The sequence below is a fragment of the Mesoplodon bidens genome, assembly GCF_964165515.1.
Source record: "Mesoplodon bidens genome assembly, chromosome: 4".
NCBI lineage: Eukaryota > Metazoa > Chordata > Mammalia > Artiodactyla > Ziphiidae > Mesoplodon > Mesoplodon bidens.
The window spans coordinates 59,370,739-59,397,550 of NC_138160.1; the positions used below are offsets into that span (position 1 = coordinate 59,370,739).

A 26,812-nucleotide genomic window follows, 5' to 3' on the forward strand; every position below is an offset into this window, starting at 1 on the left:
ACTATATATAAGATAGATTACCAACAAGGACCTACTGTGTAGCACAGGGAACTCTATTCAGTATTCTTTGATAACCTTTAAGAGAAAAAAATCTAAAAACGAATGAGTATATGTATATGTATAACTGAATCACTTTGCTGTACACCTGAATCTAACACAGCATTGTAAATCAACTATACTCCAATAAAATGAAAATAAAAAATGTTTACACATGTAATAAATCCATTCATGGATGGGATTAGAAGTAGACTGTAAGCTAAATTTTGATTATGTGATGGAGCCTCCATTTTCTAAATTAATTACAAAAATCTTATTGCTCAGGCTGAATCATTCACTTCAGTGGCTTGTAGTTGGCATGGGGAGTTGTTTTCTAGAAGATTCTGAAGTCCTTGCAAGTAATTGTGTCAAGGGTTTGGGGAGATACCGCAAATCTTAGAGTACAGGTGCTCTTAATGGATCTCTTTTTGTCACTCCATGTGATAGAGATAGCATTTTTGTGGTTGGAGCTATACTATAATTTTGCAAATATACAAATGCTGATTAACAAAATGAGGTAATGGAAGAAGAGGAAAGAGACATAGAGCTAGTTCTGTGAACTGAAGAATCTGGGAGCATCTGGGGGCTGTGACAACATGCTGAGGCGAGCTGTTATCTGGGAGCACTAGTATCTCCCTCCTGAGGCCTCTTTACCATTACTACTACATGACCTATGGGCCATCCAGAATATTATGACATTAACCATGAAGCCTACGTAGAGCTAATAAACGTGCAGTTGTTCTTAACCACAACAGAATGGAAAATAAGCCAATATTCAGGAGTTTAGTTTGGGAATATTGTTCCTTTGTTTATGAATGAATTCAAGAATGCAACACGATCAACTTTATGCAGGTTTTGATTTGCATGAGGAAATGATTTACAGCAGTAGACCAGTGTGTTGTGAATATCTCGCTTGTTTGTAACATCCAAACCTCACCATGCTCTCTGGAGATTATATCTGTTTTCCACTGTAATCGCCTAATAAACTGTCTGCTGCCAGCTAATTTGTGGTACGACATGTGGTGCCATTAAGGCCAGGGGCATCTTTTCAGATTAAAGTGAGAATGAGGTAAAATACTATGTTTAAAAGTCAGTACTGTTGCATTAATTATGTAAATCTTTATAGTATATAATATATGTGAACAGCTTTTCAATTGCTGTCTTCTCTAGGTGGAAAAACAAAGATGACTTTATTAGGATCTATTTACATGATCTTATGTACCTATCTTCAGTAGGTAGCTTTTATGGCTTGTTTTGCCAGTTGGGTTTGTAATATCAGGGACAGTGAAGAATATTGGGATCGTGGGTTTTGATTTGTGATGTTTCAGCTTCCAGGGCAGACGTTCCCCAGGTTTCTCCCGAGTGCAGCTCAGCGAAGATGCCTCCCTGCGGTATATTCACTCATCAGAAACACTGACCCTGACGCTTAATCACACAGCCGAGCATTTGTTGGAGGCGGATATTAAACTCTTTAGGAAATACTTTTGGGATAGAGCCTTCCTCCTCAAGGTTTGTGCCCTTTATTGTGGTATAAGACATAATAACTCACTCTCTTTGAGAGTGCAGAGAGCAAACTTGTTGTTTTGGGAACAGTATTTTGGTGGGGTGTAGCACTTTCTTTTTTTCTAATGGGACTTTGAGGGACATGGAATTAGAAACTGTTACACCAGTAGAAGGAAGATTATTATATGATATTTTGGCAGTAGGTAGAAAATAGTAATTTGTGTAATATTGTTTCCTTTACTTTTCATGAACCAGTATCACTGATGTTTAATATTCTAATATTGGGTACTTTCTATTAACTTATTGACTGTATTATAATTCTTATCTAAAGCAGTTGCCTTTAGGGTTATTTTAAATGAATAATATCTTCTTCTGGGATTTCTTAAGGCTTAGATATAGTTAAGCCTTTGTTTCAGTGTACAGATTCTTCTTGAATGGGGACTAGTCACTTGAGACCAGTTCTTTTTCAAAGAGGTTTTTCCCCCTCCCACCGTGGCCCAAACATCAGCTTTGACTGTTATCAGAGCACGCCCATCTCAGGGTTTAAAATGTTTCATCTTCATTATTTTTATTTTTTCGTTGAACCTGGAAGACTGTAAAGCATATTCATATATTTTAATTATTATTAAGTAGAATGTTCTTTTGAGTAAAAGGGCTTCAGTCAATTTAGTTGATAGTGCTCAGGGGTATAATGGATTCACTCACCAGATCGCGTGACGCCCGCCGGCAGACCCTCTGCCCCCGGCAGTCTTCTCAAGCACATCCATTAATAAGCACCAGTTTCATGACTAGATAGGCTTTACAAAGTAAGCAGTCAGTTTAGTGTTATCAGAAAACTGATACTGGTATTTATCAGTTTTGGCTTTTGTAAAATGTTTGCTTTATATAACTAAATTGAAGGTTTAACCAGAAACATTATATATCCAAGATTATTGCTTACTCCATATAGGGTTTTATTAAATAATTAAAATAAACACGCTCTTCAGAGTGTGAACTACCTCTGCTGGGTTTAGGGAGTTTAGTGGATAATTTTCTGGCATACAGTATTTCCTCATTTTGCTTAAGGGTATTTTCTGTTTAAAGAAACAGAAGTTCTCAGCCCTCCCTGTGGCTTCTCACCCAGGCCCCCAGGGGTGACTATTTCAGTGGGGCAGCAGCCTTACTCAGGGTCAATGCCTCCCCCTGCAGTTGCAGAGGGGCAGAGCTCAGCAACACGTGTGTCCTTAGAGGGGACACTCAGACTACAGCAAGGCCACAAAGCTCCTGCAAAGGCTAGAGCGTGCTCCATGTGAAGCAAAAATTCTGAACATTTGTTGCATTATAAAAATTTCCAGCTTCTTAGGTCAGATTCGTGATTTCTTGTAACTTGAGATAATTATGACTGATGACATTGGGGGAGATGTAGGATGAGTAAATCTAGATGCTTTAATATTTGATTGTAATGGACTTTACAATAACAAAGACCAAATGAAGATTACTTTCCAGTTTATCAGAGATTTTAATTTTATGGAAAACACTTGATAAAAGAAGAATCCATTGCAGTGGGATGGCCTTGTGTTCCAGGTATCAGCACCCCTTTTTCGTTCTTCCTGTCCTAAGCTTTTGGCTGGGTAGTGTGTAGGGAGACTGGGAAGGGAATAGGGCTGAGGTTCTTTAAGACACTGTGATACTGTAACTTACAATAAGAAATATATCTGGTCTCTGTCCATGGTTCTTGGCTCACAGCCCCCCAGACCCTTAGGATTTCCTAAGTATGGAGCGGATAAAGGTGTTTTTTTGTTATGTTAATGAGGCAACTTTTGGAAAGCACCTAAGGATGGGGGCTAGTTACCTGTGGAGCCAATCGCCTGGTAACTTTCAGTCCCACCTCCGTGACCTCCAGGGAGGGGAAAGGGCCTGGGGATGGAGTTTAATCACCAATGGACAGAGATTTAATCTATCATGCCTATGTAATAACGCAAGCCTCCATAAAAACCCCAAAGGACTGGATTCGGAGAACTTTCTAGGTTGGTGAACTTGTGGAGGTACTGGGTGACGAGCCTGCTAGGAGGGGCATGGAAGCTCCGTGCCCTTTCCCCATACCTTGCCCCATGCATCTCTTCCATCTGGCTATTCCCGAGTTATATCCGCTTATAATAAACCTGTAAGCTAGTAAGTGGTTGTCTTTGGCCTTGAGCCTGCGTGGTTAGCCCCCTTTTAACCCCAGGTACTCATGCTACCGTCTCCTTAGTACCTCTCCAGACATATACCTGCTTCGGTCCATCTGTTAATTCCATGGCGGGCCCTAAAAGAGAGAGTACTGTGTCCTGGGAGTAAGGCTGGGAGCGGTTAATAGCCACAGAGGGTGAGTGACCGGGTACTGCTTGTTCCCTGCCTCTTTGTGATTTGGTCAGTTATGTATATTTTCATGTTCTCTTTGCTCTGGTCTCAGGATGTCCTGAAACAGTCAGGAGCAAGGCACTTGATATGCTGAGCTTAATAACATGCCCGGCGGGGTGGGATTCAGGGCTCTGGGTCAGTTGTAGGGTTGCTTGCCTCAGTTTGCCCATGTATTTGTTTTGGAACATGTGCTGATGCAGCCTTGGGCAGTTTTTGACACATCAACACGTAATTCTGTCTCTTCGCATTTTCACTGGCTGTGGGGAATCTATTTGAAAAGAAAATACAGAGGGCTCTAAAGGCATCTTCTCTCTACAGATCACAGCTCAGTCTTGGCCAGGGACAGCCTGCACCAGCATGTGCCAACGTGTATCCTGAGGCTGATGCTCATCTGGGTCCTCCCTGTAATAGTGGTCCTACCCCCATCTCCAGGCCCCCAATCCCTGTGTCTTAGAGTGTGGATGGAGGCTGGTCTAGGTGGGCAGATGCATCAAACAGAAGTCCTTACAGGTTTCAAGATTTTCTGTTCTCTGTCCCCCTTTTGGTTCATGCGTCATGTTCCTGAGAACCTTCTGGTGGTGTGATCTGGGGAAGCAGTGAGGACTAGTGGCAGGGACAGTTTGGTCCCTTGTCTCTGGTTCCTCCCACTGTCTCTCATGTCTTCCGGGGTGCTGCTTACATGTTCTCCCAGCAGCTTTACCACCCTATCTGCCCCTGCCTCTCCAGGCTATGCCTCTGGCCTGTTCCGACGCTGAGATGCTTGATTGTGATTTTCATCTCTTGTTGCTTATCTGAAGCCTCAAATGGCTTTCAGTGATTTTTTTTTTTTTCTTTCCTCTCTTAGGCTCTTGAAGAGCAAGAAGCCAGGTCAGAGGAAAAATCAGATATGCCCTGCAGCACTGCAGAAACCGAAGAAGGTACGCATGCTCCTTTCCGACCCCGGGAACCCAGAAAGCGCTCAGAACTAACGAGTCACCTGGGGGTTGAAGTGTGTGGTGGAGGAGAGCAGGGTGCTGGGGTGCCACTGGGCCCCGGGGTCCTCCAGCAGCGCCGCACCAAGGTACTGTGTGTTTCCACTTTTCATTCAGGTAGCATTTACTGGGTTCCTCCCACATTCCTGATCTTTGGGGACCTCTCCTGACACGCAGAGCGTGTTCCCTTCATTTCCAAGTTCAGTCTGTTCGTTCCGTTCAGTCCCCCGTCACTCACCTGTTCTCCAGCTTGCTCCACCTGTGTGGAGCTCCTGCTCTGTGCTGGCCCAGGGGGTCTTAGAGGATGGAGGCTGTGAGGGTGTCTTTGTTGCCATGGATTCTGAGGAGCACCCCTGGCGTGTAGAGGTGACGGGAGGGGGCACGCTGGGGGTTCTTCAGGGCACAGGCGGCCCTACCCGACCCAGGTTGTCCTGCACAGCCCTGATGGAGCTTCAGAGACTGAATGTACAAATCTGCTCGAGGTGGGCGTCCACAGCAAGAGGTGTGTGTTTAAAATACATTGTCACTGCTCTGTTCCACATCGTAACGTGGAGTCGTGTTGATGGCACACCTGGACGGAACACCCAACTGGTAGGCAGGAATATCGTCCTTCGTCGTTTTCTCTAACTTGGCAGTTTGTCTGGGCATGTGATCTCTACTTCTATTCAGGTTCTTTCCCCTTTAATGTATGCAAGTAGGTCTGATCTGTTAGCAAGTCCTAGTAATAAACACGGGTTTTGATCCGCTGGAGTATCTTACCTCTGTTCTTGAATACTCCTGTACTACTTATATGGAATGGATTGTCGTTTTGTTTTTTTGTTTTCCAAAACCCAGTAGTTTTAGGAATCTGACCATACATCACTATGTCTTCCAGGGTAGTCAGGGCAAAGGTTTTAATACATATTATCTTATTATCAATTACGTTCCTTTTGCTTCATATTTTAGAGTGTTTTTTATTTTTTGAAACTAAATGCGAGGTTAGGTTTATTTATGTCTGGGGGTAGGGTTATAGTATCTACTTAATTTCAGATCAGTGGAGCAGACATTACAAAATATCTTTACATTTAAAGCGACAATAGTCTGATAGGGCTGAGACGCAGCATGCTAGATGCTGGGGTTAGGGAGAAAAAATAGGACAAGACTCCTGTTCCCAAGCCACCAGTGTCGACAGCTGGAAGACCGGTGGTTCTAAGTGTGTGTGCCCCACGCACCTGCACTCAGTCCCGGGTTAAGCCAACCGGTTGAGCTTCCCACCCAAGCTGCACCGCTTGGGCCCCTGTGCAGTTGCCCTCTCTGCTCTCCCCCGTGGGTGGTGCGCTGGCTGCGTGGAGGGCGCTGCAGTTTGCCGGACCTGCCCAAGGAGGTGGTGGTGAGTTTCACACTTTCTCCTGCAGACCCGTGGGAGAAGACTCTGGGCTCAGGTCACAGAACACTGTCATTTCCTGAGCATTGGCTTGGCTTTTACTACTCTGACAGTAACTGATCAGGTTTCTTGCTGCTAGTTGGCTGGTAAACCTGGGGCTAAGTTTCTGACCTGCCGGTTGCAAATTTGTAGGGTGCTGCTGACCGCGTTTTGATATTACCCTTATTTCTTAAGGTTTCACTCTTGCTTTTCCTTTTTGTTTTTTAAATCAACTCCTGATTTTTACTCTATCATCGTATACATTTTTCTTCCCTTGTAATCCACCTCCAAACTGACTTAGAACAAAGTGAGGTCTAAACAAGTGCTGAAATTCTAACTTCTTGCCCTCAAGGGACTGACAGCTTGGGACTAGTGCAGAAAAACAAGCTGTCCCAGCACAGTGTAAGTGCTATAGGAGTCATAGGCAAGTAATACTGTGAGAACTCTGTGGCGTGTGATGGGGGGGTGGTCAGGGAAAGCTTCTTGGTGGAGGTGACCCTGGAGCTGTGATCTAAGGGAGGGAAGGGAATTCTAGACAATGGGACTATATGCAATACAGAGCCCTGAACCAGATGATGCGTCGGGGGAGATGCAAGTTGTTTTGTGGTCCTGGAGTATAGGAGTGTGTATATGATGCCAGGAACATAGGCCTGAAAGAGAGGCAGATCAGCAGGGCTTGTACAACGCAAAGAACTGGAACTCCACCTTGACAGCTCTGGGAACTGTTTTAAGCAAATTAGATCAGGTTGTTATTTAGAAAGGTCACTCTGTGAGAGTGTGAAGAATGGGTTAGAGGGGCCAGGGGCTGCTGAGAATAATGCAGAAGACAGTCTGCACCATAGCAGTATAATGAGATTGGAGACAGAGGGACCGATGGATACTGTCCTGAAGGTGTAGGATGTCAGGTGGGTGTCAGTGGCAAGGGAGAAGGGTGATTCTTCCATTCCTGGTGTGTCCCTGTGCGGGACAGGCCTTACAGGAAGCAGAATCATGACAAAATACCTACTCAGACAGGTTGAGTTTGATGGGCCCAGGGGGGCAGGCAAGTTAATATACCTGGCTGCCAGCTGGACTGAAGTCACTCAACCAATAAGCAAAAGAATTTGGACAGAAACTCAAGTTCTCTAACGCCAAATAATTAATGTGTATATTTTACAGACCTTGTAGACCATGGTTTTATCTGTATACGTTTGGAGGACATGTTAGAAACTGTGTGCACATTCCAGCAGAGGGCAGTATTCACCTAAAGTGAAAACATTCAATTAGCTTTTGTTCATTCGCAAGCCTGCAGGTGACTCAACTGGAAGAACAAAACATTTTGAGTGTAAGAGCCTGGTTGTTTGTTTGTTTTTTTCCCCTTTAACCCCCAAAGCAAACTTTCCCTTTGAGATCTCACAGAAGATTCTTAATAGATAATGTTCTCCCTCCTGGGGCAGTGGGTAGAAAGGGAACTTTTAAGTGTGTATCTGTAGCTGCCATTGATTAAAAGATTATAATACCTTTAGCTTGGAAATTTACTTTGTTAGTGTGATAAATGGTTTTATTATTATCTCTGAACCAATTATGTTTCCCTAATTTCATGATTGTAATTGTCCTCCCAGAATGATGGGATGTTATTCCAAATGAATTATATGGCCAAAAGGTCACCTCATTTTCATTGTGTTCAGATGAATAAGCTAATTATGAGTATGTATCGATCCACCAATTGACTCCGTTTTGTCCCTTGCCGCCTTTGTCGTTATTTGATCTCCTCCCCTAGGAGTTCCTAGAGAGCATTGTACCGAACACCAACCTTGGAAGATGCTCTGAAAAATAAGTATTCTGTGTCCAAATAAGCAGAAAATGCTATATATGAAACCCCCCTGTTGGAAACTGAGAATACATTTAACGTTTTGTAGGTTCTAGTTAAGTCTTGCAGTCAAGAAACCTGTGTTTCTTGTTTAACCTCACAGTTCTCTAACTTGATCAGGGGAGAATCCCTTCTTCTTAGCTCTCAGCATCTCATGAAAGTGGTCTGTGGAAGGTGCTTTGGAAATGTTGCTCTTCCTCATCTCCCCTGATCTTGCCCTTTCTTAGGCTTATGTCCTCCTTTTTTACGATCATGTGGGTTCTTTCCATCTATTAGTACATAGTGCTCACACTGGGAGGGAGCTAGGGAGGCTTTTTTTTTTTTTTTTTGCGGTATGCGGGCCTCTCACTGTTGCAGCCTCTCCCGTTGCGGAGCACAGGCTCTGGACGGACGCGCAGGCTCAGCGGCCATGGCTCACGGGCCCAGCCGCTCCGTGGCATGTGGGATCCCCTGGACCGGGGCACCCCACTGTACTTTTTGATGTTTTTCAGGTAGCTGCTGCCTGCCTAGAGTCTATGGGGCCATAAGACAAGCAACCATTGTAATACTGTTGACCACTCACTGTATGAATCCATCTTCTTTCATTACTTTGGAGTTTTTAAAAAACCCTGTGTAATTTGCTGTCTCGACTTTTATGTGACTAGTCCCTTACTGTGTTCACTTCTCCCCATTAATTATCTTCCACATTCTCATTTAACGAGGACATAAGGAGTAGGGGTTGGAACGCAAGTGCCAGTCACAAAGGGAGAGGGCAAAAGCATCTCCTTCAGGGCCGAAGCAGCAGCTCCCAGTGGGCTCAGAGGGGCTTCCTCCTCACCATCCTGTGCGAGAGGCCGTGGGTCCAAACGCAAGGCCCAGTCTAGGCAGGCAGACGTGAGCCCTACAGGCCCATTGACTTACCCATTCAGTAAGTCTTTTCTGAGCACCCACTCTCTGCCAGGCACTGTTCTCAGCACTGGTGATGAAGGAAGCAGTAACCAAAAAGGCAAAGAGAAAAAGCCCTCATCTCATGGAGTTTACTTTCATTGAATTTCACTCATGCCTTTGTGGAGTGACGAACACTGCTCAAGGCGCTGGGCACGCAGCTGGGAGCCGAGCCAAGTTTGCACACTCAGGAAGCACACATCCCAGTGGCCATGGAGAGAGGGACATTTCAGGGAGTCAGGAATCAATTCTCCCCATTTTGTGCACAAGGAGATGGTAGCAGAGAGAGGTCACATAACTTGTGTGAGGTGACACAGCTTGCTCAGGCAGTCAGACCTCAGGTGGGTAAATTGTTACCCACCACACTGTAGATACCCACCACCCTTCTCTAACAGGCTGTTTTCCTGTTTAGTCTTTGGACTGCTGCTCTAGAGTTCTCTTCAGCTTTTGTGTGACGGAAAAGTGCAAAATTGGAATCATTGCCTTGAAATGAGCTCTCTTCCATGTGACCGACCTGTCTCATAAAGTCCTTACGATGGGAGATTGTGACCCACATGCAGGGACAGGTCTTGATGACACATCAGCAGCAAGCCGACTCTGCTAAAAACCTCAGCTCTGCCATGAACTGGCTTCTGAACAGGATGCAAGTTACTCAGCTGTGTTTCCTTTTGTGGAAAATGGTGGAGTGGGAGTGTCATGTAATACTTCCTTCAAAATAAGGTTTAAATGAGAAAATACAGGTGGGGCACCTTGATCAGTATCTGACTGTGGATACTTAGCCAACAGTATCTTGTGATGAGTGCAAGTTATAGCACGTGGCTAGAGCGGACTTAGTGGTTATCCTGTGTGTGCTGAGATATCAGGACATAGCTCTTCCCCTCATGGTGACCAGGTGAGCAGATTTTCTGCTTGAACATTCCTTAGACGGGGGTGCAGCTCTTCTCTGTGTGCTCTAAGTGAGTGAAATGGGAAGAGGGTGTTGTGTGGTGGATTCTTTTTTTTTTTAATTTTTATTGGTGTCTAGTTGATTTACAATGTTGTGTTAGTTTCAGGTGTACAGCAAAGTGAATCAGTTATGTATCTGTATCTATATATCTCCACTCTTTTTTAGATCCTTTTCCCATATAGGCCATTACAGAGTATTGAGTAGAGTTCCCTGTGCTGTTCAGTAGGTTCTTATTAGTTATCTGTTTTATATATAGTCGTGTATATATGTCTATCCCAATCTCCCAGTTTATCCCTCTCCCCTTTCCCTCTGGTAGCCGTAAGTTTGTTTTCTACATCTGTAATTCTATCTCTCTTTTGTAGATAAGTTCATTTGTACCCTTTTTTTAGATTCCACATATGAGCGATATCATATGATGGATTCTCCTTATTTGAATATCTCCTGTGAGATATTATTGGGAAAACCAAGAGGTCTTTTAGCCATGCAAAATTTCCTTTCCAAGATTTTTCATTTTGAATACTGTGGCCCAATGTCTTTTTAGAACTGTTGAATATGGTTCCAGTGTCTTATCAAGATGCAGGTCCTTTAACCAGGGTGCCTGGGACCTGAGGTGTTGGGGATTTAGGAGAGCAATTAGGGAGGCTGTTCTGCAGGGGTGATTACTCAGCTGGATACACAGCTCTTATCTTAGCCTCATTGTGGAATATCCATCCAAGGACTTGGTCAGTCTTGCCCGCCTAGAAGCTAGGTACCTGGGCATTTGCAAGACACTTATACTCCATACCCGGAGAATGTACCTCCTAGCCCCAGGAAGTCACCTGTGCTTCTTTCATTTGACAGAGGGGCTCAGTCTTCTCTCTGTTTCTTCTGGAGACTGACTTTGCCAGTCCATGTTCTCCTCCTGCCTACAGAAGAGAATGAGTTTCATCTTTAAAAGGCCAAAATAAGATCTCAAGCTGATATGATGCTCATTTTGTGTATTGTTATAATAATATTAGTATTCTCTCACACATAAAGAAAAATTCTCCACCTTACCTCCCCCAGTTCATCACAGAATTAAAGAATCCTAGTTTGAGCTGGAAAGAATCTCAGATTCCTCAGAATTCACCTAGATACAACGGATTCTGCTCCCATCTGCTATGGATACTTTGTTCTAGCTGGGTCTGATTAGCAGGTTAGGAGGAAGGACAAGCATTTACTAAGCATATCAACTGAGGAGTCTAATACAGTTGAAATAAGCTAATAAGTTGAAGGTATATTTAAGGAGTTTTTCCCCCTGAATTTAAATAGACTCTAAGAAATCTTAGGGACATAAAAGTATTCCAAGAGAAAATTGAATCTTGTTTATATTGTTGAAAGATGACTTTGCCTCATTTTATTCAAGCAGTTGAATAAATTAGAAAAATTATGTCCTGACCTCAGTTTGAAGTATAATGATTTAGAGCTTCTGCTTAGTTGATAGTTGCCACCAAATTTTGGGGCTGAGGGTGATATCTTGAGATTTTATGGGGATGGGGGGTGGGGAAGGTGGGAGAGAGTGCACACTCTAGATGTAAAAAATCCATGTTATAAAAGCATATTAAACATAGAGTTACCATGTGACCTAGTGATGACACGCCTAGATATATACTCAAGAGAAATGAAAACATAGATCTCCTTAAACTTCCACACAAATGCTCAAAGCAGCATTATTCATAACTGCCCCAAATGGAAACAATCCAAAAAGTCCATCAGCTGAGGAATGGATATACAAAATGTGATCTATCCATACAATGGAGTAGTATTTGGCAATAAAAAGGAATGAGATACGGACACATTATAACACAAATGGACCTTGACAACATGCCTTGTGAAAGATGCCAGTTACAAAAGACCACATATTGTATAATTCCATTTATGTGAAGTATCCAAAATGGGATCCATTAAGACAGCAAGTAGATTAGTGGTTACTTAGGGCTGGGGTGGGAGCGGTGGTGGTTGGGGAGAAATGGGTAGCGAGTACTAATGGGTATGGGGTTTCTTGTTAGGGTGATGAAAATGTTCTAAAACTGGTTGTGGTGATGATTGCACAGCTCTGAGTATATTAAAAATCATTGCATTGTACACTTTAAATAGATGAATAGTATGGTATTGAATTATACCTCAAAGCTGTTATATATATGTATACATACGTACATATATATACATGTATATACATGCATATATGTATATATGTATATACATACATATATATACAAATACAAATATACAATTACATATGTGTATATGTGTGAAGGGAATATACGAAACCATTAATGGTGGATTTATGGATTTTTTTTCCTCAGTCCCTTTCAAGTTTTCTTAATTACTTTTGTGACTCAAAAAAGTGTCACAATAATTTGGATTAAAAAAAAACCACTACGTATTTCAAAAAAGATGTCTTAGTTTTCTTCTGAAAGAATTCAGAGTAGAAATGTAAAAATTATATTGTAAAAGAGCACGTTTTGTGTTGCTTGAGGTCTTCTCTCGCCTTGACCTCCTCTCCATGACTGCTGGTCCTGGGGGCCTGGATCACTGGGGACCTGGTTGAGCTTGTTAAATTATATGGAACATTGGGACTCATGGACTAACAGGGCTCATGTTGATGTTTCTATTGATAAGTGCTTCTTTGTTTCTCCCAGTCCATATTTATACTGGGAATGCCAACAGCTATCATTAGTAAAGGTGGGATTAGTATTCCCACCTTTAAAAAAAAAGAAAAGGGAGTAATTGAGATACTGAAACAAAAGATCAGAGTGTTATAATAGCCTGCGAATTGAGAGTGGTAGATGGTTTTTCAAATTTTTTCCCTTTGCCATTTTAATTCTCTAGCAGTTATGAATCAGACATGCACACTAGGGTAAGATATTAAGGTGACTCGTGAAGTGAAGTTCTTAGTGAAAATCCAATGCGTAACTAGAGAGGAAAGGGTGACTTTTGGGCTTGCAGAGCTGGAGGGGTGGGAGGAAGCCAGGGGAAAAGCATTCATCTGTCTCATCCAGCTGGCAGTTCAGAAGCTGTGATGAAATAGCACCGGTATTGGAGTATTTGAATTAGTAATTTAATAAAGTAAACAACTTTCCCTTTCTTGTCCCTAATGATCTATATTACATCTCATCAGTTATTTTGGGCCATTAGATCTACATCGAGGAGAGAAACATTTATTCAGCATCTGTAATATGCTAGGCACCCTGCTTGGCCCTGGAGATACAGGTGTTGGGCTTAAATTGATTTGGACCCAGCCTTCCCAGAGCTAATAGTCCATTGGGAGAAGAGGATTCATTCAAAGACTGCGAACTACCCTATGAGTCCCTTTGGGCATTTGTGGGGCAGACAGAGCAAGCTGAGAGCATGACCCGCGTTTTCCTTTGTGCTTCTGATGCTGCCCTGCATGTCTAACCCAGCTGGGGACTTGATCCTGGAGAGCTGAACCTGAGGGTCGGGGTGAAGCAGCAGTAGTTGTCTGGCTGGCTCTGATCGAGATCCTTTTCGCCTCCTTCCTGGGGGAGGAGTCAGATGACACAGCAAATTGTAGCTGAAGGAGAATACTGAGCACCCTGTATTTTCCATGTAAGCTTTCTCTTTGCTTAAGTCTAGCCTCCATGGTCCCATTTCTCAAAAGGAGACGGTATGACTTGTGCACAGAGTTGAGCTCTATTAGGCTAATCTGTTTCCTAACAAGACACTGGTATTGATCTTACGCTGTTTGCTAGTGCAGTGTCCCTGGTGAACATGAATATTAGAGATTATTTCTTGATCCATTATAGTATGGCAATAAAAAACATGTTTATGATGTTTGGCAAATCTGATTTAGGAGGTGGAGATCCTTACTTCTGGGTAGGCCTTGAAGGGGAGATTAATAGACCTTTAAAACAGAATAGCTTGGGGTTACTGATATCATTATCTGCTGAAGGTTGCTATAGCAATGAGTGGTTTGATTGCACTGTGCAGTTGGTGGTGCAGTGGGTGAGTGTAAAAGGATCCTCGTCATTTAGCAGAAACTCTCCTGGAGCAATTTAATTAAACTCTGGTGGAAGGAGTGCCAAATTCTTTAAAAGCTCTAAGATATAGTTCTGTATCATCCTAGATTAATTAAAGATACATGACTATCCTGTCACAATTTTTTTTTTTTTTTTTTTTTTTTGGCTGCATTGGGTCTTCGTTGCTGTGCGTGGGCTTTCTCCAGTTGCGGTGAGCGGGGGCTACTCTTCGTTGCGGTGCACAGGCTTCTCACTGCGGTGGCTTCTCTTGTTGTGGAGCACGGGCTCTAGGCGCACGGGCTTCAGTAGTTGTGGCTCGTGGGCTCAGTAGTTGTGGCTCGTGGACTCTAGAGCGCAGGCTCAGTAGTTGTGGCGCACGGGCTTAGTTGCTCCGCGGCATGTGGGATCTTCCCGGACCAGGGCTCGAACCCGTGTCCCCTGCATTGGCAGGCGGATTCTTAACCACTGTGCCACCAGGGAAGTCCCACAAATATTTTTAATGATTTTGAGATAGTTTTATAACCTTGAAAGTTGTTTTTAAAATGATTATGTGTTTTATGAAGATGTCTATTTTAACATAGTTTGTAGTATTTGTTTGAATATTGAACAAAATTGCATTAGACTGTAAGGAAAATGTAGGCTGGCAGTGTATGAAGACTAGCCTTTTGAGAGGGGTAGGGAGCTGGAATCTGAATATACCACTGGGGTGGACTCTGAACATATTACTGGGTGAACACATCCTTTGTTGTTATAGGTGGATTACCTGACCATAGAGCCTTCTTCATCAGCAGTCTTGAATAAAATGTGTATTATTCTTCTGCATCAGTGCTGTAGGTACAGAATTATTTAGAAGTGCAGATTTTTTTTTTTTTTTTTTTGCCGTACGCGGGCGTCTCACTGCTGTGGCCTCTCCCATTGCGGAGCACAGGCTCCGGACGCGCAGGCTCAGCGGCCATGGCTCACGGGCCCAGCCGCTCCGCAGCACGTGGGATCTTCCCGGACCGGGGCACGAACCCGCGTCCCCTGCATCGGCAGGCGGACTCTCAACCACTGCGCCACCAGGGAAGCCCCGAATTGTTATCATTTAAAAGCCTATGATCTGAAATGTCTCTAAAGGAATATCCAGTGATGGGCAATAAAAATGTGTGTGGGGGCTTCCCTGGTGGCGCAGTGGTTGAGAGTCCGCCTGCCGATGCAGGGGACGCGGGTTCGTGCCCCGGTCCGGGAAGATCCCACGTGCTGCGGAGCGGCTGGGCCCGTGAGCCATGGCCGCTGAGCCTGCGCGTCCGGAGCCTGTGCTCCGCAATGGGAGAGGCCACAGCAGTGAGACGCCCGCGTACGGCAAAAAAAAAAAAAAAAAAAATATGTGTGACTCTCTTGCTGTCTATGCAGATGTGTCTGTTGAAACTTTAGTTCTAGTTATCCTCCTTCACCCAATTTTTAGGATTTGGGTATATGTATTTTAAAACAGAAGACCTGCTGTGCTCCCATATGGTAAACACTATAGTAGATGCTTCACATCCGTTTTCTGCATCTGTGCAGTAGAATGAAAACTTTCTCTTAACAGTGTTTTGGACTTCGGTGCTTAAACAGCAGGCTTTTTGAAGGGTGAAGGTGTCTCATTTCGACATTCCCATCGCGGGCCCAGTTGTTCTGCAGATGGTACTCTGCTGCCACCTGGAGGCCTCTTGTGGGGTGTGCATGTAAAGGTAGGTGGGGATGCTGAGGAGCACAAGCTGCCCAGGCTGGGTGTCAGCTACAGCCTTGTCCTTACTCCCTGTTGAGGTCTGTTGGCATGACCACATGAAATTGAGGCTATTACCCTTTCATTTTTCATCATAGAAGCTAATGTGCATTATGAATTCAAGAGCAATATACTGTTGTGGAGGGCAGATATCTTACTAACTTGCTTGATGTAAAGCAAATTCAAAGTTATTGTTATGCAGATTTAAAAAAAATCATGGCTTTGTGTTTGTTGACTTCTCTGCTCCATCCTTACCTTGTTAAGATTCATCATGGAAAGCCACCTAAACGAAAACCTTATACTTTTTTTTTTTTTGCGGTACGCAGGCCTCTCACGGCTGTGGCCTCTCCCGTTGCGGAGCACAGGCTCCGGATGCACAGGCTCAGCGGCCATGGCTCACGGGCCCAGCCGCTCCGTGGCATGTGGGATCCTCCTGGACCGGGGCACGAACCCGCGTCCCCTGCATCGGCAGGTGGACTCCCAACCACTGCGCCACCAGGGAAGCCCAACCTTATACTTTTTCTAAGCAGAAACATGGATGGAAACTGGCATTGTTGCCAGGCAGTAAGAAGAGCTTGAATAAATCCACTTGGAGGTTTGAGGCCTCACGTGACTTAAATTAATAGGAGTGGCAAAGTATAGGAGGGAATGCCTAGTTAATGGACCTGGTGGGAAAACTAAGGGGCTCCCCAGAACTAGCATCCAGCAGGGCCTGGGGGGCAGGGAAGCTGAGGGGTCGAGAGGAGGGCCTGGGCCCACAGTGTTGTATATTAATACAAATTCAGGGTGAAGATTTCCATCCAGCTGCCCTTGTTAGGAATGCCCAACACTTCTGTTTTCCTGTTTTCCACCTACGTTTGGTGGTTATTTCAATAACGCTGGCTCTTGTTTACGGGCAACTGAGTATTTGGGAAGAAAACCAATCAATCAAGACACAGAGAAAAGCACACCTTAAGTGGACCTTCTGTTCATCCCAGAACATCACGACCACTGATGCTTCCAGGAAAGCCTCTATTCAGAGCAAAGGCCCCCGGTGTGCATGGGGCTGGTTAGTGCAGAGCCTGGCACTGTCTGAGGTCCCAGCCCAAGGGCTATACTGATGTTCTTGACATTAAACAATGGGCAAGGGAAAAACCAAACCTCATCTAGAATGAATTAGGCTCTTTTGAAACATGAAATCGGTGGCACTTGAGGAAGGAGATGTGGGATTTCCTCAGGTGGGTACGAGTCATGTCCTTAGAATCTGTGCTGTTTTGAAGAGGCTTTGGTCAGTGCACAACCTTCCTTCTGAATCAGGGGCATTTGTTTATTTAACAATCATTGACTTCCTCAGGATTTCCTGTGAGAGCTCCTGGGCTTGTTTACATCTTGGTCCACACAAATAATACCAGAGCATGGGCTGTCAGGTTATCACATACTCTGCTCTTCGGAGAGTTGATTTTTAAGAAGCCTAATCTAAAACCTAGCTCCACACAGATGGCTCTGAGCAACTCATTTATATTTGTCATCTAGTTTCTTTTTTTTTTCCTTTTTATTCTTCTTCCTTTTTTTTTAATGGAAATTCCTATCAGCAGATCCTGATAAGAATTATTCCTTTTTCAGAGATTAAGAATTCAGTGTCCAGCAGATCATCGCCTGGAAAGGAGAATGTAAAGGTAATGACTCCCTGCCCATTTTCATCTTTGTGCTTCTCTCCAGAGTTGAAGTAGAAGTGAAGACCTAGCAGTAATAAACATAGGATAAAAAACCCAAAGCAAAAAAAACCCCTCAGGGATATGTCCCAGGGCACATTCAGAATAACTTGAAATTGCTTCCTTTATCGAATTTTAGATCTCTACTCTTAATGAGCAAACCTAGCTGTCTTTCTGGGTCGTAGTTGTATATGCAAGATGACTGTATACCTTTTCCAAAAATTTGTACTTGAAGATGATATCTACAGATGTTTGCCAACAATGCCATTGCAAGAATGAACTTGGGAGATATTCTCTGAATGTAAAATAACCTATGGATAGCTTTTAGGCATGCTTCAGCTTGGGACAGATTCTTCCCTTATTTCTAGCTCTTAATATTACGTACAAGACTAGTTTTCTGTTTATGTGTGGTGACACATGTATCATGTCTTTACTGATGTTTTCTTAGGTTGTTTTTTATTTACAAAAATAAACATTACTGTTATCAAGTAAGTAACTTGTAAAAAAAGCCACCTGACTTTATCTTTTCCAGTGTGTGAAAAGCCCGGTGGTTCAACTGAATGAACATGAAGACCAGGACAGTCTATATTTGGGTATGTTCCAAAATATTGCTTCCCCCAGCATGCATATAGGGGTATCACAGACCCAGGTATGCAGGGGACAAGAAGAAAATCTATTTAGAAATAAAATCTTCCTTCCTGGGAGCCTTGTCTATTTCTTGAAACCCAAACAGGTAAAATTTTTTTGCAGCATCAGTTATAATACTATGACTTCAGGCATTCAGTCTCCATTTACAATCTAAAAAACAAAACAAATCAAAACAAAGAAAGCAATCCAAGGTTTTCAAGACAGTTTTACTCTGAGCCAGATGTTGGCTCGGGGCTTGTCGTATGTTACCTTGTTATTCCTATGAGGTAGGCACTACCAGCTTCCGTTTCAGGTGATGTGACTGAGCCCACTGGTAGAGGGTAAATGGCACAGTTGAGACTCATAACTTCATCCTGCCTGGCCTCAGAATCCCCAAGTTTACTGCTATCCTATTTTGATACCCGGTGGGGGCCCCTTGGAGCTGAGCCTGTGTGATCTTATCCCCTGGCCTCAGGAAAAGACCAGACGCTTATCCTGGGACATGGATCTGATGTGGGTGTCCCTTCAAAGGAACCAGGAGCTCCCTTGGCAAGGGGAAAGTATTTCTCCCCTTGGCCTTGGGAATTCTTGTCTGCTCACAAGCCTTGTAATTCACCACTCCCCAAGGGGCACCTCCCCAAATCTCCTCCTGGGGCATTTTCTAATTCTTCAGGGCTAATGCGGGCTCCAGACTTACCTTTGAGTTAGAGCCTGATGAAGCTCTTGGGGGTTTGAGGACATGCACAGGCTGGGCTATCAGCAGATGCCTCGTCTGGGCACTTGGATGGTAGATAATCCAGAAATTGCCCAGTTGGTTTCTTCAGGCTCAGTGAAGCTGAAGCAGCTCACACACACCTGGAAGGTGCCTGGGCAGAGCAGTCTTAGGAGTTGCAGGGGTGTGGTGGTGGCTATGGCAGTGACCAAGTGCTTGGGCTGATGTGAAATCAGGGAAAAGCAAGACAGCTCCCTGGGTGAGCTTAATAACGAAGGTGGGTGGCCTGCGGAGCGTGGCGGTGCAGGGGGCTCCCTGGGGAGTGCAGGCATGCAACAAATCAGTTACAAGAATAAAGCAGGGTGAGGAGGAAGCACCCTCAGCATCGGTTGGCTGTGCTGCTTGTAGTTTGGCCACAAGCCAGAGGTGGTTTCTGGCTCTCCTTGTGTGAGGTACTACTGAAATTGGAATAGAAACTAGACCATACCGGGCTTTGTGCACACCTTTAATATTTCTGCTATATAAGGTAAGAGTAATGATTTACTTCCAGAAGAGGGGAAGTGGAAGGAGAAATGAAAGCAAACGTGCCCACGTGGATGACTGTCGTGGGCTGTTGAAGCCCAGAGCTTGGCTGCTGCTCACACATGCAGGATGTCTCATCTCCAGATTGCATCATGCTCCCAGGCATGTTCGCTTTGAAGAATGTTTACCGAGACAAGTTGCTGGTGGGGGAGGAGTGTTGGCTGTTAAAAGTATTTAAATAGCAGGATTATTTTCATGTTAGGCTTCAAAAGTTCACTCCGTTCTCAAACTGGTATCCTTGCTGGGTGAGAAGGCACATGTTATGGAAATTGTAGTAGCCTGACCTAATCGGAGGGTTTTGTCAGTAATGTCGTGTCTGAGGAGGGATGTGATAAAGAATTTGAGAGAGACGAGCGTGTATGACATTAATCCGGTGATTTATGAGAAGGTCTATGAATGGTTATCCCTTGTGCAAACACTGGCTTTGGTGTTCATTTAAACTTGGTGGATTAGAAAAGGTCACCTGATTTTATGCAAAGAACGTAATAGAATCAGGTGGTAAGCTGGCGTCTGGAACCGGAAATGGCTTTTCCCCATGGCCGCTTCTAAACCGTTCCACTTTATATGTGCTTATATTCTGCTTGGTCTCTAAGGAAGTGCTGATAAATGTGGCATTGAGGTATATGTCTTTGCTGATTTGTATTATTCAAAATGGTGTGATGTGAGTTTAGTGCGATCTCGTAAACGACATCAGCGCCGTTCCAGTGGAACTTTCTGTGATGATGGGCATGTTCTGTATCTGCTATACTATTCAGATATAGCCAGGTAGCCACATATGTCTGTATAGCATGTGATGTGTGACCGGTGTGACTGAGGAACTGCCTTTGAACTTTATTTATTGCACTGGACAGGGAAGCGCCAGAGTAAGCTCCCTTTGTATTGCTGTCGTTGGTCCATCAGCATCAGGAACCAACTCACCATTAGTTTATACACTGAAAATGACTACTGATTGGAAGAATAAAGTCTCCAGTGGGTCACAGCTGGTAACCTCATCCAAGCTGGGGCCCCTGAACCACCACAGTAGTGAGTAGTGATAGTAAGATTACATTTATGGTGAGTCCAGAAGTGAGGGCCCCGCTCTCTGTGGATAGCTGTGAGGGCTTGGCCTTTTGCTCAAAGGGGAGGGTATGAGTTGAGCGCTGGGGTCCGATTCTGTTGCTGCCACAGTGAAGAGTGAGACTCCTCAGCGTGCAGTGCCTTCACATTCTGGGCAGGTAGGGTGCGGGGAGAGGGCAAGGCATTTGGAGGAAAGGGTAGAAGAGAAGGTAAATGAAATGGGTCAATATGGAAATTAAAAGGAAGGGTCCATTTGGCTCAAGGATATGGGGCTAAATATGATTAAGGAATAGAAGCGCAACAGTGGACAGCTGTGAATGTTGTACCAGGGAGAAGGGATGCGAACATCTAGTGGGAAACGTGGACAACCTCTGGGAAATACAGTGGAGAGGGTGAGCTTTGGCTGCCCCGTTGGAATACCAGCTGCAAACAAAGATTCATAAGTTGTCGCTGGATTGGCAAAGCCGGAAACGGCTTGGTTAGTTGTTGTCTTGCACACTCTTCTTTTGAAAGGTTGAATCTGAAGAAAATAAAGCCATGTGCCTGATTAGAAATTCAGATTTCCAGTTAAAAGTTAAGTTTGTGCCTGAGGACTGTGAAACAAGAGTGCCAGTGTCTCAGGTGGGTTACAGAAGCCCCTGGAAGGTGACACTCGGGCTCTCTCAGCAAGTGATATTCAAGTGTGAGTGAGGTTGTATGGGACAGCCCAGATTTAGTGACACTCATATTGAAGCTGACTTTCCTGCAGTAATTTATCAGCCGCTGCCTGCACTGGACTGAAGATAACTTGAATTTTACCAGGCTAAAGCTGTATATTGTATGACCATTTGGATGGAAAAATGAAGGATTGGTAAAACTGACATGTTACGACAAGAACTCTGTGAGCATGTTTAACTTTCCCCATGAGAGAAGGTGGTAAGGAGGTAGAGACCCTAGGGGCAGTGGTGGTGGAAGTGGCTGGCATCCACCTCCTGCCTGTGAAGTCTCGGTACCGTGAAGTGCTGGGCAGGAAGTGGTGCCGTATCTGCTGTTTGGCTGGCGAAGAGTGAGCTTGATGCAAGTGCCGGAGGTTCTAAGCGTAATATTGTACTAAATAAGCCTTTTGGAAAAAATAAATTAATTTTGTCTTTTGTAATTACAGAAGTAATAAATGCTCACAGTAGAAAAATTAGAAATTTTAGAATAGAAAAACAGCCCTATCATTCTGCCACCCCCAAAGCAGCTACTATTAAATTTTGGTGTGTTTACATGATCTTAGTTGTGATCATGTAAACAATAGAATTCTATGTCCTGCTTTATTCATGTCACATTATATGCCATAAGTAAGCTTCGTTTTAGAAGGTAGCTTAAAATGATGCTGTACATTTTTCTATGAAAAATGTGGATTACTTTTGTATGAAGAAGGGAAAATGTCATAGATTCTCTCCACAAGTGTTTATCGACCAGGAAAACAAAACAAAACAAAACCCTCCTTTTTATAATATGTATTGTTGATTTTACAGAGTGGCCCAATTGTCAGTACATGCTGAGGCTCGAATCCCAGTTATTGGTTAATGCCCTGGGTCACTTCCTTGCTGTTACTCTTCATTACTTATATGTAATATGAGAAAACCTCTTAGTGGGTGTTGAGACTGGGAAGGTGGGCACTAGGGAGACAGATGAACCAAGGCTGGATGTGAAAGGAAACCTGACTTGATACCAGAAAAACTCATCCAGACGAGTTGGGAAGAGAAGGAAGCAGAAACAGAAACAAACAGTAGGAAGTGAGGTGTTTCAGGGTGCTCAACCCAGCTGACACAAACCAGACAGAGAGAAACAGAGACCCCGCATAGGAAGCTTAGGAAAGCATCACCGAAGGGAAACTGGAAGGAAATGATTGGGAGATCCAAAGAGCAGTCCCTCAGAACAGAATCTTAGGGGCAGCAGGAACTCTTTATCCAAGATCTGCTTTTGTGGGTGTATCTGGGAGAGTCCAGGCCCATGGATTTAGGTAGTAAGCTGGGTGGAGACGGTGCAGTCAACAGTGCTAGTCTGGCAAACCACCAATAAGTAGGACTAATTAGGTTAGTCTTTTCTTCTTATACTAACTTAAAGTTTGGAAATGGAATTGTTGCTACTAAGCTATAAAACCTTATAAAACAGCAATTTTAAGTTGCTTGGAAACATCTTGAAACTTTATTTGCAGAAGCAAGATCCAAAATGTGGAATCTTAAGATCTAGGACCCATGTCACTGGAAGCTGGCCCTCTTTTGGCTGTTATTATTTAGTAACTCGTGTATCTATGTTGAGATCTCAGAACTGTTGCATGAAACATGAAAGAAAAGACAAAAGGAAAAAAAGGGAGAGGGGGTAACCTTAGCAGAGCTCTTAGCCTTCTGAAAAGTAAGTTTTCAAGCCTAATTTCTGGCAGGTCTCTCTTTATGCCCTGGGCTACAAAAGTCTTGGGTAGATTATCTTCTTTTTTCTTTTCTGTTTTTGGGGTCATCTTTCCACCACAAACCAAAGCTTACCAGTTTCAGTTTTGAAATAGAGGGGCTGGGGCTGGAGAAATATCCCAAGAAGATCACTCGGAATGCACAGTTATTTGTAACAATTCTGATTCAGATTTTATTCCTTTCATTCACTTCAATGAAAATTTCTTATTGCAGTTGTTGAGGTTTTAAAAATTGGTTTTGGTAGAAGAAATTGCCAACTCACTGGAATTCTGCCAAGTGGTATAAGCTGAATTTGGTTCTCTTATCACGAGTGTTCTGCCTTTTCTATTTGTGGTTTCATTCTCTGGATAAAATTCTCCTTGTGGAATGCGAATAAAGCATTTTTCTTTAAATTAGACAATTGGAATATTTATTGACAGACTTTTATCCCGTAAGTTAAAAAAGAACTTTGGGGTTTTCAGGTTAATATAATACTACAGACAAGGAAATGTGAAGGAACTAAAGTCTTATTGGATGTGTAATGTCTTCATGTTATCGTCTTTTCTTATAACTTAACATAGTTGTTTTATGTTTTGTTTTTTTTTTTAAAACAAGTCCCAAGGCTAGGAAGCTCTCTGGTCTAATGATAGATCTAATGTTCTGCCTAGTTTTTGCTCACAAATATGTGTTTAAAAACAAAAAGCAAAATGAAAGTGAGTTAAGATTAGGAGTCGCTAATTAATATAAGTACTCTGTTATCTGAACTCTGCCTGCCCGTTGGAATTACCTTGGAGCTTTAACAAACAATCCTGAAGCCCTGGTCCCACCCCCAGAGAAGTCTGACCTAATTGGCCTGAAGTGCAGCCTGTGTTGCAGGAGTTCTAAAAGCTTCCAGGTGATTCTCAGGTACAGCCAAGGTTGAGGACCATGACAGAGCTCCTTAAGGGAGCCCTGCTCTGCTGAAATCACTCTGACCTACTGGGTTTTCAGTGTTTTTGGAATTGGAGAATTGTGGTTCTACTTTTATCTCAGTTGGTTACAAAAGCAATTAATGGAAGCCCATTTATATTAGGTTTGCAGACTTTTAATGATGATCACCATCAATATCATGGTAGATCCGTGGGAAAGGTAAAAAACAAAAAAAATTATTGAAAGTTTCCTAAACGCTTGAACCTAAATGAGATGATTAAACCTTTAAAGATTATTTTTAAACATTAAGAAGGAAGCAAGTGATTGTAGTTTGCTGTCACATTCATTTATTGGACTTAAGAGGTGCACAGTTTGGGATGAAGGGAGTGGATGGTTGTTTACACCAATGTCATAGGGCGTTACAAGGAGGCCTGATGTTTGACAGCAGTACCAACCTAGCTGTAGTGTATTCTAAATCACCTTTTTCTTTCATGTCACAAATCAACTTAATTTCTGAAATGTAATCTAGGAGGGGGGAAAAATGGCAGTTCTTTCTCTGAACTCTAAATTTTTCATTCTCCAAAATAGGATCCTCAACTCCAAATAAACCAGCTTAGTGAATAATTCCATAGCTTCTGTCCCTAAAGATTCTGTTTTGATTAAATCAAATAATTATAAATTTCAAACAAGTATAAAATCTTAAGGAAACTGCAACTACCTTCTAAAACATGAAACAAATGAAAAATATGAAATATATCCTGGAAATAGAATTTGTAAATGCTTTTTGTGGAAAGTTAAATTTCCACTTAAGGCTTTTGTCCCCTTTTCTTTTGTTGAAACACTTCAGAATACCTGTATGTGCAGACAAGATAATGAAAGAATTGCCCGCACAGAGGAATCCTTAGGTTTCGGGCTTGATTGCAGTGTCAGTGTGTTTATGTGAGTTTAGGCTTGCTGAGTACCCAGTGGTTAATCCCTTGGAAGGGACTTCAGGGCAATTAAGATTCTGGTTAGCTTTCATTGCCAGGCAGTACGAGCTCTATCAATTTATTGGGACAATTTGCTGTGACTTTTAGAGTGCCTAATTTGGAAGACATTTTTATGAAACATGGCCTCTTACTTCAGTCATGGGCAAGAAATCCAACAGAACTTATTCTTCTTATTCAATATGAGATTCTTCTGAAGAATATGTGTAAAGCATAGGAAAGAAATACGCCGAATAGGAGAGCCAGGGGTAAATAGTCTTTTGTTTCTTCATAACATTTAAAATAACAAACAAAAAACAGAATAAAGAGTGAAGTTAAAGGTGTCTAGAATTTTGAAGCAAACTTTGAGTAAGCGAGCTGGGCTTCATCCAGATTCTTGAGATTTATCTACCTTTAGGTTTCTGCTGATCTAACTGAAGTAGACTTACCTACCCCGCAAGTGCTCATTAAGGTTAACTCTTAGGGACATATTAACCCCAAAGTGACACTATTTGTTTCTGAGAAATTACAATTATTTTTAGCACATAATCTTTTAATGTCTAATTAGTTTCCTCAGAGTTACATGGGAACTTCACTTCAGAACTTAAGCAAAGGGAAATGGAGTTTTATGCATGACTTGAATTCTATGTATCTGAATAAGGAATGCACACTTTCTTTCAGCATGAATTCCACAAATATTTAATGAACATAGAGTCTGTACATTTTGTCCCCATCCTTTAAAACATTTTTACACTTTATTTTGTAGAACAGTTTTAGATTTACAGAAAAGTTGCAAAGATGGTACAGAGAGTTCCCATACACCCAGCCCCCTAGACTCCCCTAGTTTCCCTTATTATTAACACCATCTATTATTATGGTATATTTGTTAAAATTAATGAACCAGTTTTGATACATTATTATTGACTGAAGTCCATCCTTTATTTAGATTTCCTTAGTTTTTACCTAGTTTCCTTCTTCTGTCCCAGGATACCATATTACATTCAGCTGTGTTTCCTTAGGCTCCCCTTGGCTGTGAGAGTTTCTCAGACTTATTTTTGATGATCTTGACAGTTTTGAGGAATACTGGTCATGTATTCCATAGAATGTCCCTTAATTGGTAATTTTGGGGTGTTTTCTCTATCATTAAACTGAGGTTATGGGTTTTGGGAGGAAGACCACAGAGGTTAAGTGCCATTTCCATCACATTATATCAACAGCATATAATATCAACGTGACTTGTCAGTGTTGATGATGACCCTGATTACCTGGTAGAGCTAGTGTTTGTCAGGTTTCTCCTCTGTAAAGTCACTCTTCCCCACTCCTCTTCCCATATTGTGTTCTTTGGAAGGAAGTCATGGTGTGCAGCCCGCACTTTAGGAATGAGGAGTTATCTGTATGCTTCCCTGTGGGCAAAGTATCTACATAAACTATTTGGAATTCTTCTCCATGGGAGATTTTTATCCCTCTCACTTATTTATTCAATCATTTATGTCAATATAAATTCATGGATATTTATTTTATACTTTGGGTAGTAATCTAGTACTACTTTATTCAGAGTGTTCTAGCTTTGGTGATGAGGGACTCTTTCAGTTGGCTTCTGTGTCCTTTCTACATATTCCTGTCATTGTGGGGTTTTATCTTAGGGTGGTGAATATATTCTTTATGATACTGTAATGGTAGATACATGACAGTGCATTTTTCAAAGCCCATAGAACTTTATGGCACACAGAGGAAACTTCAATGTGTGCAAATAAAAAATTAGGAGGTTGGAGGATCCTGTGATGGAATGCAAAATGTAGCAAAACAACCTAATTGTACTAAAAACTTTGGAAACAACCTCACTGTAGAGGATGGGAGCAGGGTGCAGACCTCAGTAACTTTGGAGATGAGTAGAGTCTGTAAGAATAAAAGCAAAAGAAACTGTACATAAGCATGTCTTCTAGGTGAGAAAGTTGTTTCCCATAGGGGTACAGGTTAACATTTCTGATACCACTATTAATATATACTGGAAATAAGTAAGTCAATGGATGATGGAGAGTAGGTGTCAGCTTTTTCACTATTGGAGTGGGAGTTTACAGAGAAGCAAGGGGAGGAGGCCAGAATG

General features: G+C 42.8%; 1 protein-coding gene across 8 annotated transcripts in view; it reads left to right on the forward strand.

Moving 5' to 3' along the window:
* The window catches only part of ARHGEF28 (Rho guanine nucleotide exchange factor 28), a 314,507-nt gene that overhangs the window by 148,927 nt on the left and 138,768 nt on the right, over positions 1-26,812 (forward strand). For 7 of the 8 annotated variants that reach the window (XM_081232412.1, XM_081232406.1, XM_081232410.1 and 4 more), the window contains exons 6-9: positions 1,365-1,545; positions 4,763-4,835; positions 17,355-17,407; positions 17,976-18,036. In XM_081232412.1, coding sequence (XP_081088538.1) covers positions 1,365-1,545; positions 4,763-4,835; positions 17,355-17,407; positions 17,976-18,036 — 368 coding nt within the window. The remainder of the gene's footprint in view (positions 1-1,364; positions 1,546-4,762; positions 4,836-17,354; positions 17,408-17,975; positions 18,037-26,812) is intronic. The other variant, XM_081232411.1, reaches the window with a different exon arrangement.